General features: G+C 45.8%; 3 protein-coding genes across 3 annotated transcripts; all 3 read right to left on the bottom strand.

Annotated features, from left to right (window-relative positions):
• Positions 1-648: 648 nt before the first annotated feature.
• Positions 649-2,788, bottom strand: LOC113162848 (golgin subfamily A member 6-like protein 1). The gene is made up of 2 exons (XM_033325866.1): positions 1,262-2,788; positions 649-922 (listed from the first exon to the last, which is right to left on the bottom strand). Exons 1-2 carry the CDS (start codon positions 2,479-2,481, stop codon positions 649-651), a joined length of 1,494 nt encoding a protein of 497 aa, XP_033181757.1. The 5' UTR covers positions 2,482-2,788.
• Positions 2,789-4,356: 1,568 nt separating this feature from the next.
• On the bottom strand, positions 4,357-6,250 carry LOC117152827 (golgin subfamily A member 6-like protein 1). Its single transcript, XM_033325862.1, has one exon. It carries the CDS (start codon positions 5,925-5,927, stop codon positions 4,503-4,505), a length of 1,425 nt encoding a protein of 474 aa, XP_033181753.1. The 5' UTR covers positions 5,928-6,250; the 3' UTR covers positions 4,357-4,502.
• Positions 6,251-12,886: 6,636 nt separating this feature from the next.
• ccdc3a (coiled-coil domain containing 3a) lies at positions 12,887-18,041 on the bottom strand. The gene is made up of 3 exons (XM_026361040.1): positions 17,298-18,041; positions 16,820-16,997; positions 12,887-13,361 (listed from the first exon to the last, which is right to left on the bottom strand). The coding sequence occupies exons 1-3, from the start codon at positions 17,699-17,701 to the stop codon at positions 13,056-13,058; spliced, it is 888 nt and encodes a 295-aa protein (XP_026216825.1). The 5' UTR covers positions 17,702-18,041; the 3' UTR covers positions 12,887-13,055.
• Positions 18,042-18,089: the final 48 nt, after the last annotated feature.

An 18,089-nucleotide genomic window follows, 5' to 3' on the forward strand; every position in this document is an offset into this window, starting at 1 on the left:
TATGGCACTGATGTGAGTCACTTACTGTGAACTTTGCGTTCACTAAATCCAGGTTAGACTTTGGATGTGTCAGACAGTGACCACCATTATCAAAGCACCAAATTACAAAATCTTTTAGAGACCTTCACATGTCACCAGAACAGCTCCTATTCAACATTTAACACAATCGTCCCTCAGCATCTGATCCTGAAGCAGACCCCACACACTCCTCACATACCAATTGACACTATTGCAACATTCAGGATCTCACCACGAGACTGTGTAACTCTTTCTTCGCCCTCGTTTTCAGACTTTAAAACACATAGAATGAAAAGACACCACAACATTACATTATGAAATATTCAACAGTTTGATTTAACAGATACCAGTGACTCTACTTTCCAACCTTAAGAGCAGAACTACTGGATTTATTTGTTAACACTCAGACATGTACAGAATTGGAAAGTTGAAGTTTTTTTATTTTTATTTTTATTTATTTTTGATTTGATTTGTTTTTGAGTTGGATCCTAATGTGCCTGTTTTTGCGGATTTGTGGGAGGAAACCTGAGCACCAGGAGAAAACCCACACAGACACGGGGAGAACATGCAAACTCCACACAGACACGCGTGTGTGGGTGGAGGCGTGTCTGTGAGTGTCCGTGCTGTCCTCTAGAACCCCAATCCTCCCATCCTGAACTCCCTGTGTGGAGATTCAGGATGGGAGGATGGGAGGATGTAGGGTGAGGGTGGAGGGGTGAAGATGGAGGGGTTGAGGGGGATAGAGGATGTGTGGTGGGAGAGGGAAGGAGGGAGGGGGTGAGGCAGGGAGGGAGGGTGGGAGGGGTGAGGTCCATGGAGGAAAAGTAGAGGGTTTGTGATAGGAGGGTGGAGAGGGTAAGGGACACAGAGGAAGGTGGAGGGAAGGAGGGGGTGAGGTAGAAGCCTTGGTGGTGAAGTGAAAGAGGGAGTAAAGGAGGTGGAGATGGATGGTTAGGTCGGGGGTTTGAAGGTCAGGTTGGAAGGTGAAGGGGGCAGAGAAGGATGCTACTCTCCAGCAGCTTCCTCCTCCACCTTACTGTTGCTGTGACACTGCTGTTTCTTGTGCCTCCAGCTCCAGACTCCCTTCTCCTCCTTCCCTTTCTTCTTCTCCATCTTTTGTTTCTCTTTCTCCTCCCTTTCTTTCTTCTTCTGCTCCTCCTTGTCCTGTTTGTCCTTCAGTTTTTTCTCCATCTTCTCTCTTTTTCTCGTCTCCGCCTGTGTCTGTGCAGCCACGTCCTCTGACTTCTTCTTAGAGAGAAACCAGGAACGTTTGCTCTTCTTCTGGAGTTTGAGGCAGGGCTGCTCCAGTTCTGTCTTTTCCTCTTCCATGTTTTTCTTCTCCTCCATCAGTCCTGTCTGTTCTTCAGACACATTTTTATTCTTGTCCTTCAGTTCTTTGTGGTCCTCCACCAGTTCTGGCTTTTCCTCCATCAGTTGGTTCTTCTCATTCTCCAGTTCAGTCTTCTCCTCCATCGGTTGGTTCTGCAGTTCAGTCTTCTCCTCCATCGGTTGGTTCTTCTCTTTCTCCAGTTCTGTTTTTTCCTCCATTAGTTGGTTCTTCTCTGTCTCCAGTTCAGTTTTTTCCTCCATCAGCTTCCTGTTCTCCTCCATCAGTCTCCTCTTCTCGTCCTCCAGTTGTTTAACGGTTGTTATCCAGCTCTCGTGTTTCTCTGCGAGCTCCTTGCTGACCTCTTCTTGCAGACTGCTGTATTTTGTCTGCCATTTTTTCTCGCTGAAGCTGTTGTCCGCTTCTTTCTGCCACAGCTGGACTGTGGTCTGTGAGATCTTCTCAGAGAGACTGTCTTTGTCTTTCTTCAGCTGCAGGTTTTCGTTGTCCTTCTGCTGCAGCTCCTCTTGCAGCTCTCTTATCTTCTGCTGGAGGTCAGTGATCATGGTGGAGTTATTCTGGGCCAGTGCACTGATCTCCAGAAGCTGGTCTTGCTGCTTTCGTACTTTAAGCGTCTCGTCCTTCAGCTGTGCTGCCAGTTTATCTCGAAGCTCATTCATCCCCAATATCTCATTGTCCTTCAACTGGAGACAGTGATTGAGGTTGGAGATTTGTGACTCGTATGTTGCGCTGGTCTCCTGGAACTTCTGACGTTCCTCGTTGAACTGCATGTCCTTGGCCTCCAGCCTTGCCCTCAGGTGTTGGGATGCCTGAGAGCTGGTTTCCTGTGCCACAGTTCTTAGCTGACTTTGTAGCTGGTCGATGCGCTGATTAGCACTGGACAGGTCGGATCTCAGACGACGCAGCTCCTCGTACTGGTTCTCGGCTGGTCTGTTATTATATGAGCGGCCCCGGGGAGCAGTGCCTGCATATCTCCCTCTGTATGCTGGGGTGTGTTGATACTGGCTCCTCTTTGGGAACGGGCCTGTGATTGCTGTGGTCTCGTATTGCTGGGGCATCTGGACGCTGGGCTCTGTGGCTGCTTGGCCCTGTGGAAGCTGGGGTCTTTCAGCCATGGCTCTAAGTTGTGCTGCTGTTACTCTGGAACTGCAGTTTTCTGTAGAAGGTTTCAGAGTTGAAAATCTGTGCAGTTGACTGTGTAGAAAGTCTTTGTGTAGAAAGTCGAACTAGACTTTGAAACACAAGTCTTTGTGTAGAAACTCGAACTAGAGTTTGAAACACGAGTCTTTGTGTAGAAAGTTGAACTAAACTTTGAAACAAGATTCCTTGTGTCTTATAAGAGCTGATCTGAGCTTTGATCCAAGTTCTAAAATGATGTCATCTATGACGTCACTTACTTTGATCATTCAGAAGCCACTCCCACAGAATCAGTTGTCACCTGCATTGTTTTTGTTTAAAAAAATATCAATTGACACATTTTTTACACAATAACAAACAATATCCCAGAACAGACTTTTTTTTTTCCTCCACTGAGAAAGTGAGTTCTCTGATCGTCCATCAACTGAGTTACTGATATAATGTTGCTGTTGATAACGTGAATATTCATGTTCATTCAAGTCCAGTCCTGATATATTTCACATGTGCCCCAGAAATAAAGTATCCACAGAAATCTTAAATGTCCAGGTCTTGGTAACTATGAAGGTTAAAGCATGTTGTCCACACACGTTACTTCTCCGTGTTAAAGTAGTCTACACCTTTGAAATGAATTGATCCTCTTAGTTTATTCTCCAGGATCTCGACTTAAATGATTTTCCACAGTTGCAATCATTAATTGAGCAAGAGTCCAGATATAAGCACGTTTACATCTGAACAATCAGTTATTAATTTAAGTAGGAACTGATTAGACGTTAGCTGAAATAAGCAAACTTACGTCTACGACATATCTAAATAACTGCTAGACTGATTATCCCTAATGTTCCTCCTCTTGCCTGTTCAGCAGCTGATGGACTGTTATTGGTTAAGTCATGTTCATGCTAATAAGTACTGGAATTATTTATTGTTACACTACCCTAGTCATCAGACTTTAAAACACATAGACTGAAAAGACCACAACAGACACACAATGAGACACACACACACACACATTATTGCACATGGGCACCTCTTGAGCTGTCCTGCTATGTAGGACAGTCCTTCGGTTTGGTTTGTATTAGTCAGGTTGGAGCATCTTTTTCAGTCAGTTCAGAATTTTCAGCTTTTATTCGCAGGTAGAGATTCTGGACATTCAGGATGAGACATTATGAAATATTCAACAGTTTGATTTAACAGATACCAGTGACTCTACTTTCCAACCTTAGGAGCAGAACTACTGGATTTATTTGTTAACACTCAGACATGTACAGAATTGGAAAGTTGAAGTGTTTTTATTTTTATTTTTATTTATTTTTGATTTGATTTGTTTTTGAGTTGGATCCTAATGTGCATGTTTTTGCGGATTTGTGGGAGGAAACCTGAGCACCAGGAGAAAACCCACACAGACACGGGGAGAACATGCAAACTCCACACAGACACGCGTGTGTGGGTGGAGGCGTGTCTGTGAGTGTCCGTGCTGTCCTCTAGAACCCCAATCCTCCCATCCTGAACTCCCTGTGTGGAGATTCAGGATGGGAGGATTGGGGTTCAGCCCCCCCCCTTCCTCTGAGGTAGACAGAGAAAGGGGGGGGGTGATGAGGCAAGCACGGAGAATCACAGTCATGTGAGTGTGGGTGGAGGCATGTCTGTGAGTCTCCATGCTGTCCTGGGGGTGGGGTGGGGGTGTAGGGTGAGGGTGGGGGGGGGGTGAAGATGGAGGGGTTGAGGGGGATAGAGGATGTGTGGTGGGAGAGGGAAGGAGGGAGGGGGTGAGGCAGGGAGGGAGGATGAGAGGGTGGGAGGGGTGAGGTCCATGGAGGAAGGGTAGAGGGTTTGTGATAGGAGGTTGGAGAGGGTAAGGGACACAGAGGAAGGTGGAGGGAAGGAGGGGGTGAGGTAGAAGCCTTGGTGGTGAAGTGAAAGAGGGAGTAAAGGAGGTGGAGATGGATGGTGAGGTCGGGGGTTTGAAGGTCAGGTTGGAAGGTGAAGGGGACAGAGGAGGATGCTACTCTCCAGCAGCTTCCTCCTCCACCTTACTGTTGCTGTGACACTGCTGTTTCTTGTGCCTCCAGCTCCAGACTCCCTTCTCCTCCTTCCCTTTCTTCTTCTCCATCTTTTGTTTCTCTTTCTCCTCCCTTTCTTTCTTCTTCTGCTCCTCCTTGTCCTGTTTGTCCTTCAGTTTTTTCTCCATCTTCTCTCTTTTTCTCGTCTCCGCCTGTGTCTGTGCAGCCACGTCCTCTGACTTCTTCTTAAAGAGAAACCAGGAACGTTTGCTCTTCTCCTGCAGTTTGAGGCAGGGCTGCTCCAGTTCTGTCTTTTCCTCTTCCATGTTTTTCTTCTCCTCCATCAGTCCTGTCTGTTCTTCAGACACATTTTTATTCTTGTCCTTCAGTTCTTTGTGGTCCTCCACCAGTTCTGGCTTTTCCTCCATCAGTTGGTTCTTCTCATTCTCCAGTTCAGTCTTCTCCTCCATCGGTTGGTTCTTCTCTTTCTCCAGTTCTGTTTTTTCCTCCATTAGTTGGTTCTTCTCTGTCTCCAGTTCAGTTTTTTCCTCCATCAGCTTCCTGTTCTCCTCCATCAGTCTCCTCTTCTCGTCCTCCAGTTGTTTAACGGTTGTTATCCAGCTCTCGTGTTTCTCTGCGAGCTCCTTGCTGACCTCTTCTTGCAGACTGCTGTATTTTGTCTGCCATTTTTTCTCGCTGAAGCTGTTGTCCGCTTCTTTCTGCCACAGCTGGACTGTGGTCTGTGAGATCTTCTCAGAGAGACTGTCTTTGTCTTTCTTCAGCTGCAGGTTTTCGTTGTCCTTCTGCTGCAGCTCCTCTTGCAGCTCTCTTATCTTCTGCTGGAGGTCAGTGATCATGGTGGAGTTATTCTGGGCCAGTGCACTGATCTCCAGAAGCTGGTCTTGCTGCTTTCGTACTTTAAGCGTCTCGTCCTTCAGCTGTGCTGCCAGTTTATCACGAAGCTCATTCATCCCCAATATCTCATTGTCCTTCACCTGGAGACAGTGATTGAGGTTGGAGATTTGTGACTCGTATGTTGCGCTGGTCTCCTGGAACTTCTGACGTTCCTCGTTGAACTGCATGTCCTTGGCCTCCAGCCTTGCCCTCAGGTGTTGGGATGCCTGAGAGCTGGTTTCCTGTGCCACAGTTCTTAGCTGACTTTGTAGCTGGTCGATGCGCTGATTAGCACTGGACAGGTCGGATCTCAGACGACGCAGCTCCTCGTACTGGTTCTCGGCTGGTCTGTTATTATATGAGCGGCCCCGGGGAGCAGTGCCTGCATATCTCCCTCTGTATGCTGGGGTGTGTTGATACTGGCTCCTCTTTGGGAACGGGCCTGTGATTGCTGTGGTCTCGTATTGCTGGGGCATCTGGACGCTGGGCTCTGTGGCTGCTTGGCCCTGTGGAAGCTGGGGTCTTTCAGCCATGGCTCTAAGTTGTGCTGCTGTTACTCTGGAACTGCAGTTTTCTGTAGAAGGTTTCAGAGTTGAAAATCTGTGCAGTTGACTGTGTAGAAAGTCTTTGTGTAGAAAGTCGAACTAGACTTTGAAACACAAGTCTTTGTGTAGAAACTCGAACTAGAGTTTGAAACACGAGTCTTTGTGTAGAAAGTCGAACTAGACTTTGAAACAAGATTCCTTGTGTCTTATAAGAGCTGATCTGAGCTTTGATCCAAGTTCTAAAATGATGTCATCTATGACATCACTTACTTTGATCATTCAGAAGCCACTCCCACAGAATCAGTTGTCACCTGCATTGTTTTTGTTTAAAAAAATATCAATTGACACATTTTTTACACAATAACAAACAATATCCCAGAACAGACTTTTTTTTTTCCTCCACTGAGAAAGTGAGTTCTCTGATTGTCCATCAACTGAGTTACTGATATAATGATGCTGTTGATAACGTGAATATTCCTGTTCATTCAAGTTCAGTCCTGATATATTTCACATGTGCCCCAGAAATAAAGTATCCACAGAAATCTTAAATGTCCAGGTCTTGGTAACTATGAAGGTTAAAGCATGTTGTCCACACACGTTACTTCTCCATGTTAAAGTAGTCTACACCTTTGAAATGAATTGATCCTCTTAGTTTATTCTCCAGGATCTCGACTTAAATGATTTTCCACAGTTGCAATCATTAATTGAGCAAGAGTCCAGATATAAGCACGTTTACATCTGAACAATCAGTTATTAATTTAAGTAGGAACTGATTAGACGTTAGCTGAAATAAGCAAACTTATGTCTACGACATATCTAAATAACTGCTAGACTGATTATCCCTAATGTTCCTCCTCTTGCCTGTTCAGCAGCTGATGGACTGTTATTGGTTAAGTCATGTTCATGCTAATAAGTACTGGAATTATTTATTGTTACACTACCCTAGTCATCAGACTTTAAAACACATAGACTGAAAAGACCACAACAGACACACAATGAGACACACACACACACACATTATTGCACATGGGCACCTCTTGAGCTGTCCTGCTATGTAGGACAGTCCTTCGGTTTGGTTTGTATTAGTCAGGTTGGAGCATCTTTTTCAATCAGTTCAGGATTTTCAGCTTTTATTCGCAGGTAGAGATTCTGGACATTCAGGATGAGACATTATGAAATATTCAACAGTTTGATTTAACAGATACCAGTGACTCTACTTTCCAACCTTAGGAGCAGAACTACTGGATTTATTTGTTAACACTCAGACATGTACAGAATTGGAAACTTGAAGTTTTTTTATTTTTATTTTTATTTTTATTTATTTTTGATTTGATTTGTTTTTGAGTTGGATCCTAATGTGCGTGTTTTTGCGGATTTGTGGGAGGAAACCTGAGCACCAGGAGAAAACCCACACAGACACGGGGAGAACATGCAAACTCCACACAGACACGCGTGTGTGGGTGGAGGCGTGTCTGTGAGTGTCCGTGCTGTCCTCTAGAACCCCAATCCTCCCATCCTGAGTTCCCTGTGTGGAGATTCAGGATGGGAGGATTGGGGTTCAGCCCCCCCCCTTCCTCTGAGGTAGACAGAGAAAGGGGGGGGGGTGATGAGGCCAGCACGGAGAATCACAGTCATGTGAGTGTGGGTGGAGGCATGTCTGTGAGTCTCCATGCTGTCCTGGGGGTGGGGTGGGGTGGGGGTGTAGGGTGAGGGTGGAGGGGGGGGAAGATGGAGGGGTTGAGGGGGATAGAGGATGTGTGGTGGGAGAGGGAAGGAGGGAGGGGGTGAAGGAGAGAGGGAAGGAGAGAAGGGGTGAGGCAGGGAGGGAGGGAGGGAGGGAGGGTGGGAGGGGTGAGGTCCATGGAGGAAGGGTAGAGGGTTTGTGATAGGAGGGTGGAGAGGGTAAGGGACACAGAGGAAGGTGGAGGGAAGGAGGGGGTGAGGTAGAAGCCTTGGTGGTGAAGTGAAAGAGGGAGTAAAGGAGGTGGAGATGGATGGTGAGGTCGGGGGTTTGAAGGTCAGGTTGGAAGGTGAAGGGGACAGAGGAGGATGCTACTCTCCAGCAGCTTCCTCCTCCACCTTACTGTTGCTGTGACACTGCTGTTTCTTGTGCCTCCAGCTCCAGACTCCCTTCTCTTCCTTCCCTTTCTTCTTCTCCATCTTTTGTTTCTCTTTCTCCTCCCTTTCTTTCTTCTTCTGCTCCTCCTTGTCCTGTTTGTCCTTCAGTTTTTTCTCCATCTTCTCTCTTTTTCTCGTCTCCGCCTGTGTCTGTGCAGCCACGTCCTCTGACTTCTTCTTAAAGAGAAACCAGGAACGTTTGCTCTTCTCCTGCAGTTTGAGGCAGGGCTGCTCCAGTTCTGTCTTTTCCTCTTCCATGTTTTTCTTCTCCTCCATCAGTCCTGTCTGTTCTTCAGACACATTTTTATTCTTGTCCTTCAGTTCTTTGTGGTCCTCCACCAGTTCTGGCTTTTCCTCCATCAGTTGGTTCTTCTCATTCTCCAGTTCAGTCATCTCCTCCATCGGTTGGTTCTTCTCATTCTCCAGTTCTGTTTTTTCCTCCATTAGTTGGTTCTTCTCTGTCTCCAGTTCAGTTTTTTCCTCCATCAGCTTCCTGTTCTCCTCCATCAGTCTCCTCTTCTCGTCCTCCAGTTGTTTAACGGTTGTTATCCAGCTCTCGTGTTTCTCTGTGAGCTCCTTGCTGACCTCTTCCTGCAGACTGCTGTATTTTGTCTGCCATTTTTTCTCGCTGAAGCTGTTGTCCGCTTCTTTCTGCCACAGCTGGACTGTGGTCTGTGAGATCTTCTCAGAGAGACTGTCTTTGTCTTTCTTCAGCTGCAGGTTTTCGTTGTCCTTCTGCTGCAGCTCCTCTTGCAGCTCTCTTATCTTCTGCTGGAGGTCAGTGATCATGGTGGAGTTATTCTGGGCCAGTGCACTGATCTCCAGAAGCTGGTCTTGCTGCTTTCGTACTTTAAGCGTCTCGTCCTTCAGCTGTGCTGCCAGTTTATCTCGAAGCTCATTCATCCCCAATATCTCATTGTCCTTCAACTGGAGACAGTGATTGAGGTTGGAGATTTGTGACTCGTATGTTGCGCTGGTCTCCTGGAACTTCTGACGTTCCTCGTTGAACTGCATGTCCTTGGCCTCCAGCCTTGCCCTCAGGTGTTGGGATGCCTGAGAGCTGGTTTCCTGTGCCACAGTTCTTAGCTGACTTTGTAGCTGGTCGATGCGCTGATTAGCACTGGACAGGTCGGATCTCAGACGACGCAGCTCCTCGTACTGGTTCTCGGCTGGTCTGTTATTATATGAGCGGCCCCGGGGAGCAGTGCCTGCATATCTCCCTCTGTATGCTGGGGTGTGTTGATACTGGCTCCTCTTTGGGAACGGGCCTGTGATTGCTGTGGTCTCGTATTGCTGGGGCATCTGGACGCTGGGCTCTGTGGCTGCTTGGCCCTGTGGAAGCTGGGGTCTTTCAGCCATGGCTCTAAGTTGTGCTGCTGTTACTCTGGAACTGCAGTTTTCTGTAGAAGGTTTCAGAGTTGAAAATCTTTGCAGTTGATTGTGAAACACGATCCTTTGTCTAGAAAGTCGAACTAGACTTTGAAACACGAGTCTTTGTGTAGAAAGTCGAACTAGACTTTGAAACAAGATTCCTTGTGTCTTATAAGAGCTGATCTGAGCTTTGATCCAAGTTCTAAAATGATGTCATCTGTGACATCACTTACTTTGATCATTCAGAAGCCACTCCCACAGAATCAGTTGTCACCTGCATTGTTTTTGTTTAAAAAAATATCAATTGACACATTTTTTACACAATAACAAACAATATCCCAGAACAGACTTTTTTTTTTCCTCCACTAAGAAAGTGAGTTCTCTGATCGTCCATCAACTGAGTTACTGATATAATGATGCTGTTGATAACGTGAATATTCATGTTCATTCAAGTTCAGTCCTGATATATTTCACATGTGCCCCAGAAATAAAGTATCCACAGAAATCTTAAATGTCCAGGTCTTGGTAACTATGAAGGTTAAAGCATGTTGTCCACACACGTTACTTCTCCGTGTTAAAGTAGTCTACACCTTTGAAATGAATTGATCCTCTTTTAGTTTATTCTCCAGAATCTGGACTTAAAGGATTTTCCACAGTTGCAATCATTTTTTGAAATTTTTGCAGATTTATTAAAAAAGAAATACTGAAATATCACATGGTCTTAAGTATTCAGACCCTTTGCTCAGTATTTAGTAGAAGCACCCTTTTGATCTAATACAGCCATGAGTCTTTTTGGGAAAGATGCAACAGGTTTTTCACACCTGGGTTTGGGGATCCTCTGCCATTCCTCCTTGCAGATCCTCTCCAGTTCTGTCAGGTTGGTAAATGTTGGTGGACAGCCATTTTCAGGTCTCTCCAGAGATGCTCAAATGGGTTTAAGTCAGGGCTCTGGCTGGGCCATTCAAGAACAGTCACAAAGTTGTTTCTGAAGCCACTCCGTTATTTTAGCTGTGTGCTTAGGGTCATTGTCTTGTTGGAAGGTGAACCTTCAGCCCAGTCTGAGGTCCTGAGCACTCTGGAGAAGGTTTTCATCCAGGATATCCCTGTACTTGGCCGCGTTCATCTTTCCCTTGATTGCAACCAGTCGTCCTGTCCCTGCAGCAGCAGCAACACTCACAGCATGATGCTGCCACCACCATGCTTCACTGTTGATACTGTATTGGACAGGTGATGAGCAGTGCCTGGTTTTCTCCACACATACCTCTTAGAATTAAGGCCAAAAAGTTCTATCTTGGTCTCATCAGACCAGAGAATCTTATTTCTCACCGTCTTGGAGTCCTTCAGGTGTTTTTTTTTAGCAAACTCCATGCAGGCTTTCATGTGTCTTGCACTGAGGAGAGGCTTCCGTCGGGCCACTCTCATTTAAGGATTATGGAGGCTGCTGTGCTCTAAGGAACCTTAAGTGCAGCAGAATTGTTTTTGTAACCTTGGCCAGATCTGTGCCTTGCCACAATTCAGTCTCTGAGCTCTTCAGGCAGTTCCTTTGACCTCATGATTCTCATTTGCTCTGACATGCACTGTGAGCTGTAAGTTCTTATATAGACAGGTGTCTGGCTTTCCTAATCAAGTCCAATCAGTATAATCAAAGACAGCTGGACTCAAATAAAGGTGTAGAACCATATCATTGCCCCTTCATATGCAGCTCGGCTTAATATGAATTGTTTCCATATTGGCACACAAGAGCAGAGGACAGCGCTCTTACTGTACATAACCTTTACAACAACATACGACTCTTATGTTTCAAACTAATCTCATTTTAGAAGTTAACTTTTAAATTGTTGTCATCTGAAGTGACTCACTGCTGCTTTTCAGATGATGCTGAGTGCCCCTGCTGAGCAGCCACAGCCTGAAGGGTCATATTTGCTTATCGCCGATAAGTTGTGTTATTATTGGTCCTTTATTAGCAGAGTTTGGCCTGTTGGAGCGTCCTGTGGTTCAAGTCGTCTGTTTTTCCCCTCGATCCCAGCTGGAGATTTTCTTCCTGACTGTCTTTCTATCTCACTTCACACACACACACACACACGCTTTGAACGTGCCAGCTCATTGAAAATTATTCATCCCTCTGAATCACACACACACACACAAACCAAAGCACTGAAATGAAAATTGTGAAATCAAAGTCTTCCACATCTCTTTGACATTCATGCCAAATAACATTCACACACACACACACGCCACAGAGCTGTATTTCCGTTAAATCAAAATTCACAAACAAAGACAGATACAGGCGCTGCAGCTTGTTGACACTGCCGTCGAGCTGTAAGTGTGTTTGTGCTCAGAGTCACTGATCTCTCTTCCTCTTCATATGATTTCTCCTCATCTTTAATTCAGGACTTCTCAGTCCATCCTCTGCTCCCTCTCTCTCCCCCGCAGTGACACGTTGTTTTGTTCTTTACTAAGCAGCAACATATGCTCTATCTGCACTTAAAGCTGCCATTTAAATTCAGAATTTAACATTTTTGGCTCTGGAGACCTCCAGTGGTAATACTGAAAATGACTAAATCCATAGATCCATAACATATCAAGTCCAGGATCATCGAGGTAACTGCACTGAAAACACTAAAACAGCATAGTTTTCCTCATTTGGTCACGTTTAGCTGATTCCTTCTCCTTACATTAACTGCTGCCTCGTGATGTGATGTCCGCCCGCCTCCCTCCAGAGCTTTTTGGTTTTCCAGGCTGAATTAGACGTCCTGCTGGTCGGAGCACCGCTGCTCACACACAAACACATTCCAGTCACTTGATGGACCAGACACACACACACACACTTGCTCTCCTCAAGTACTACACATAAACACACACAGTGCCTCCTCTGACCTTAACCTCCTTTTACACTTGTTGCATGATGCTGTAGAGCTTAACCGAGCCACTGCTCTCTTTGTGTGTGTGTGTGTGTGTGTGTGTGTGTGTGTGTGTGTGTGTGTGCGCGACTGTTTGTTTTTTCTTCCTCCAGTGACCCAGATTTTAATATTCTTCTTCACAACAATGTCACATTCACACTGATGTTCATCCAAACTCAATTTTTATATGCAGAAATAAACATTCATATAAAAACATTCCCATACAAGCGGATGTCCCGGACTAAACAACCCAACTTGAATTAATAATAAACGAACCTTCAAAGACACATACTGCGAGTAAGAACTGATTAATCAAAGCAACAGCGTGTCTCTCATCATTGTGGAGCTATGATCACATAAAAGCCTTTTTGTTTTTCTTCAGCTAGATTAAATAATAATACAGCCTGTGTCCCCAAAAATCTGAAAGAGAACAATTACCCAGAAAATAAATGTTGGATCCTTTTTCAGGAGGCTTTTTTTTTTGTTGTTGTTGTTGTTCTTTTGTCAGATGACCAGGATTTATCCTGATCCGCACATTTTGCAATCAGCCATACAAAAGAGAGAAAGAGCCATTTATTTATGAGGAAACTAAATGTGTGCTTGCTAACATGTGACAGTTGCTATGTTGGTCCCTTGCTTAGAGACTGCCCAGCAGTCTCCCTCTCTCCTTAGCCAGTTTTCAGTCCAGGCGGGTGGGGGGAGGCAGGTTGGCACAGGAAGGAGTTAGTTAAAGCTGCATTCTGTGGCGCATTGCCGTGCTTGTGTAGCGCCCTGGTGGAGGCTCTTCCTGCGTTATGGCATTGAGGTGGTGCCCCGCTCTCCGCTCCGCAGCCCTCAGCTTCTCCTGCAGCCCCCGCGCCTCCTGCTCGGCCTTGCGTGCCGCCTTGCGGGAGTTCCTCAGGGAGCGCTTCACCTTGCGAACGCGCTCCTTCAGCTGCTGGTTGCGCCTCTCCGCCGCGGCCAAGCGCTCCTGCAGCCTGCGGCCTCGCTCTTCCTCCTCAAACAGCGCCGCCTGCACAGAGGAACAGAGCAGCTGCAGGGGGGGGGGGAGAGGAAGGGGAAAGCGGTGCAGTCAGTGAGCATGAAGGCTGTTTTTTTTTTTTTTTTTTTTTTTTTTTTTTAACAGGCGAACCAAACTGTTGTAAACCACCAGTTGCCATCTCATTAGCTGGTTGTGTAGTGTGGGAGCACTGGTGATGTGGTTTTCCCAGCACCCTATCTGAGAGAATCATTTAAAAACACTGGACTATCTGATCACTGCGCAGTTATTCCTCCCTTGCTCTTGGCTCTTTCTTCTCTGTCAAACCCGACACAGTCGGAGGGCGAGGGAGGACGAACAAATAAAGTGAAGGTCCTGACCCTCATCTTTTTAGATTTATCCACACCAGCTCCTCGCTCACCATCTAAAAACCAGACAGCAGTCTCTTCGTAGCTTTAACGTTTCACCCCACAGACCTCCCGTCCCACCCTGGCCATGCATTTCAATATTTCAGGGGCCCTTATTTTCCATCTCACTGGAGGACCGGAGCTGACCTGAACCAGCAGGGTTAACAGGGGTGAGTGCTCCCACGGCGGGGAGCGCGTGTGTTCATGAATGAATGCCTTCATCAGAAAAACCATCCCAAGCAAGGAAAATCTATAAATTCACACTATGTACTGTGCGTACACTAGTACCACCGTTAAGTTAGTCAGTTTACTATAACTAGTAAATGTAACAATACATCATCTGTGTGTGATGCTGTTTCTTCCTTTTACTCTGAGTCAAATTCAGATTACATTATATTGTTTTTCATGTTTTTTGAACCCTTTCTCGTGCTCATAGTGTAGCAGAGCTCTCAGTGGGGCGCATCAACACACACACACACACACACACCACCTGTCAAAACATCCGGGTGTTACCTGCCTGCTGCTTAGGATCATCTGTGTAAACATTACTTAGAGGACATGTAGCGAAACACACACACACACACGTACATAACCTTCTCAAATTTCCCTTCTGTCCGAAACTCTGTCGGGGCTGCAGATGATCGAAGTTAAAGGGCGACTTCGCCGATTTTCTGTTTGCGTCCTCCTGAATTTTTCTGTGCTTTGTCAGATGCTCAGCAACACGAATCAATCTATGCTTATGTTTCAGTTAGAGTCGCATCTGTTGGTAACCAATGCTGCCTCCTTTTCAGCTGAAAGTAAAAATCTCTAGATGTGTCATTTGGGTATTAGTGGCATTAAAATGTATTAATTGGCACCAAATCAAACAACACTGTCGCCAACACTAATTATGAGTTGATAATAATGTATTACCAATTTGTGTGCTTCCAGCTTGTTATGCTGCCCCCAAGTGGCCAAAACATAATAATTAATGCAGGTGCAGCAGCTGGAACTTCATTTGACCCGCTTACAATGCATATTCATCTCTGCTTGGATATAAAACCTCTGTTGACCGAAGACACTTTGGCGTTTGCTCTGTGTTTCTCAGAATGTTCAGTATGTGATTTAACAGACTGTGTTTGAATGATTCATTAATAAACTGGGAGAAAAGGAGAGAGAGAGAGACGACTTTGTGTGTCTGTGTGTGTCCAGTCTGAACTGACTGCTCATTTATTTCTGCAGACCTTTGATTTGTCTCTATAGAGAGACTCAGCATGACACACACACACACACACACACACACACACACACACACACACTTTGTTTTAGACTGTATTCATCCTGAGATTTAACTACCGAGTCAAACAGGCAGACTCTCCGCCTCTGAGCGTCTGAGCGTCCACATAAAATGTTAATGAAAGTCAGAAAACTGGTTGAAAGTGTTCACATGGCAGCTAGGACTCGTGTATTCCCTCACTGGGTGACAATGAAATCATTAGAGTGCATGTAAACATTTGAAAATGCCCTGACTGAGAAAGTATTCTGGGAATTCGTCTCTATCTTACTGTGAACTATATGAAGCAAAACAAAAATCTGAAACAGAAAAGACACCATATCATTAGTGAAATGGATTAAATAGATAGGAGTCTCCAGCTCTGGCTCGTGGTAAAAGTAGCTTTGAGAACCGCTGATAACAAAAGCTAATTGAAGGTTCTGGCAGAAGAGTGGAGGAAGTCTATCTTTGTGAAGGGGCGTCCAGTTCCCACAGGTCTCGAAACCAGAAGAAAACCACCTCTCATCCCCCAATTGTAGGGAATGTTTTGTGTTTGTAACTCTAGCTGAAGGATGTCTTGGATCCTCGGAAAATGCTTTCAAGAGTCAAAACTCGCAATTCTGTGTATTCAAATTAGAAATAGGATCTTGTTTGTCGTTCGGAGCCCTAGCAAAACAGACGGGGAGACGGAGGGGAGAGTTCAAAAGGCAGCCAAATAGAAGAGTAAGAGGAGACATGAAAGGGAAAAAAGGGGGTCTTCTTATCCTCCTCCATAAATTCCTGCAGTGAAACACCTGTTTAGCGTCGTGCTCTGCCTGAAGGTTGCGGTCTCTGCGTGCAAGCGCACGTTATCTTAATGAGCTTTAAAGCCCTTTCTGACTGACCTCTGACCTCGCAGCTCTGAGGACAGTATCGAAACCATCACTAACACTAACAAACAGGTCAGCAGGGTATATTGCTTCATTGTGATACTGATCGAAGCTGCCGACTGACGCACTTTCAAACTGCTGTCTGTCACTGTCTGCTATTTGACCTCTGATCTCTGGACAGAGAATCCTGTCCGCCTTAGAAGCCTGGCGGGCGGACGTCAACCAATCAGCAGCTGCTTTGATCATTACCTCGCTGGGACTCACACAGTCAGGATCAATCATGTGCTGGAGTTTTGATCGAGTCTAATCAGTGGATATTTTTGTTGTTTTAATCCTTCAGACGATCAGAACAGTGATGCACTGTGTGTGTGTGTGTGTGTGTGAAGCTCTGCACTGTGCCAGAGGGTAACTGTGTTTCTACTGATCCTCACCACATTCCTGTCAGCAGAGTCACAACTCAACTCAGGATTATGTACACACACACACACACGCACACACACACCAAGACCTCATTCTGCTGTCTCATTTTTTTCTTCTCGCATTCCCATTTTATAACACAGCAGATTCAGGTCATGAAGCAAGCATAATACAAATAAGTTTGCCCCTCTACCGCCGCTTCCCAGTACCCTTAATCTATTATCTCCATGGTAACAAGATAGTGCTGGGTTTGTTTACGTCTCCTGCAAACGGCTGACACGTTGATCTGACAGAAACGGACATTTTTACCGTACTTTTCTCCCAAATAATGAGGTTGTACCAGTGCAGATGGGAACGAGGCCAAGTTGTTAGAGCCGTTTTTGTTTTCAAGGAAGCAGCAAGCATTACTATGGCAAACAACTATCCTATCATAATGCATGGCAGTCCTTAGTGTTGCAATTCTCCGTTTAGTTTTTACACATTCAAAGGGAGAACAGTTTCTCTTCTTCCTTCTTTAGAATGTAACTGATAATCTATGCGTGTGCTCGTGTCAGTGTGCCGCCTCACCCGGTTATCCTCTTGGGTGTCCCACTCGGGGCTGAAGGTGTGGAACGGTTGGTTCCCTTGGGTGCAGTTGGAGAACTGGAAGAGGCTGGAGAAGGTGCGCCTGTTCTCAGTGGTGTCGGGGAAGATGGCATCTTGGAAGTTGACACCGTGTGGCAGGATGTTGTAGTTCTCATCCATCCTGCAGGTGACGAAGGAGGAGAAATCTAAATATCAACTCAAATTAAAAGCGTCACTCACTGAGCAGAACCTTAGAATTATATGAACGGCTTGTACTGTTGTTTGCACATCTGACTATAGTTATAGGCCCAGTAACAACACTAGGGAGTAATTAGAGAGTTAGATCAAAGCTGCTGTTTTGCTAAATAAACATTTATCTGTGCTTTATGAAGCGTGGCAGCAATAAAACTAACTTTTAGACTGTTGCAAGTAAACTTTGAATTTATATTTAAATAGACACAGGTGTGGATTTGCAGCCCACCTGAGGAAGAAGAAGTAGGAGTAGTTCTCCATCACGGTGTGGGACTGGCAGGACAGGTACCCTAGCCCTGTAAGGTTGAGCCTGGAACCAGAAGGAACCTCCAGCATGCTGCCCCAGGCTTGGTCGCACAGCAGCTCCACTTCCGCAGAGTACAGCAACCCTTCCTCCGCGCCCTCGTATCCATACCCGAACCCAAAGGGCAGCGAATTGTACAAGCTCCCTGCTAATCCAAGAGGGTCCCGGTGGATCGCCAGCACTCGGGCGTACACGATGATTTCGGCCAACTCCGCCCGGCAGCCCTCACTCAGCGGCCGCCACTCGGAGGGCAGTTGGCAGCCGTGCGTAAAAGTGTCCAAGTGCGCAAAGACGCCTAAAGCTGCGAAGAAGATAGTCGTTGAAAACATCCCTAAAAAAAATGCACAAACGATTTGGAGATGCCTTAGTGGGAAAATATGTCATCCACTGTTTGGTCAAATTAGTTTTATGCAGAGAAGCAGAGTTTCGTTGACAGAACTAACCACTGTGGCACCTGAACGCTTAAGAACGTACTCTACTCTTTCAGGAAAATACCACAAAACGTGCCAAATAACTTTCTATCTTCGACCACTATTTGAATAGTAGCTCGCAGAGACTCAGACCTTTTCCCTTTTGCAGACGCTGACTGACTAGATCTATGTGCAGAAACATCAGCGACCTCAACCTGTGCTCAGTGTTTTCATCTCATCAGTCTGCTGTGAAGAGACGAACAGCTTCTCCAGAGCGCACCGGTGCTGCGTTCAGGGACTGATGGTA

The sequence above is a fragment of the Anabas testudineus genome, chromosome 23 (genome assembly GCF_900324465.2).
Source record: "Anabas testudineus chromosome 23, fAnaTes1.2, whole genome shotgun sequence".
Classification (NCBI taxonomy): domain Eukaryota; kingdom Metazoa; phylum Chordata; class Actinopteri; order Anabantiformes; family Anabantidae; genus Anabas; species Anabas testudineus.

What these genes read in the sequence shown, in the direction of transcription:
- LOC113162848 (XM_033325866.1), bottom strand. Translation starts at nt 2,481, where the DNA reads ATGGCTGAAAGACCCCAGCTTCCACAGGGCCAAGCAGCCACAGAGCCC. An exon ending in TGGTTTCTCTCTAAGAAGAA is followed by an intron (nt 923 to 1,261) that starts GTCAGAGGACGT and finishes TTCACCACCAAG; the next exon opens with GCTTCTACCTCACCCCCTCC.
- LOC117152827 (XM_033325862.1), bottom strand. Translation starts at nt 5,927, where the DNA reads ATGGCTGAAAGACCCCAGCTTCCACAGGGCCAAGCAGCCACAGAGCCC.
- ccdc3a (XM_026361040.1), bottom strand. Translation starts at nt 17,701, where the DNA reads ATGTTTTCAACGACTATCTTCTTCGCAGCTTTAGGCGTCTTTGCGCAC. An exon ending in TCCTACTTCTTCTTCCTCAG is followed by an intron (nt 16,998 to 17,297) that starts GTGGGCTGCAAA and finishes CGTCACCTGCAG; the next exon opens with GATGGATGAGAACTACAACA. An exon ending in ACACCCAAGAGGATAACCGG is followed by an intron (nt 13,362 to 16,819) that starts GTGAGGCGGCAC and finishes CCCCCCCTGCAG; the next exon opens with CTGCTCTGTTCCTCTGTGCA.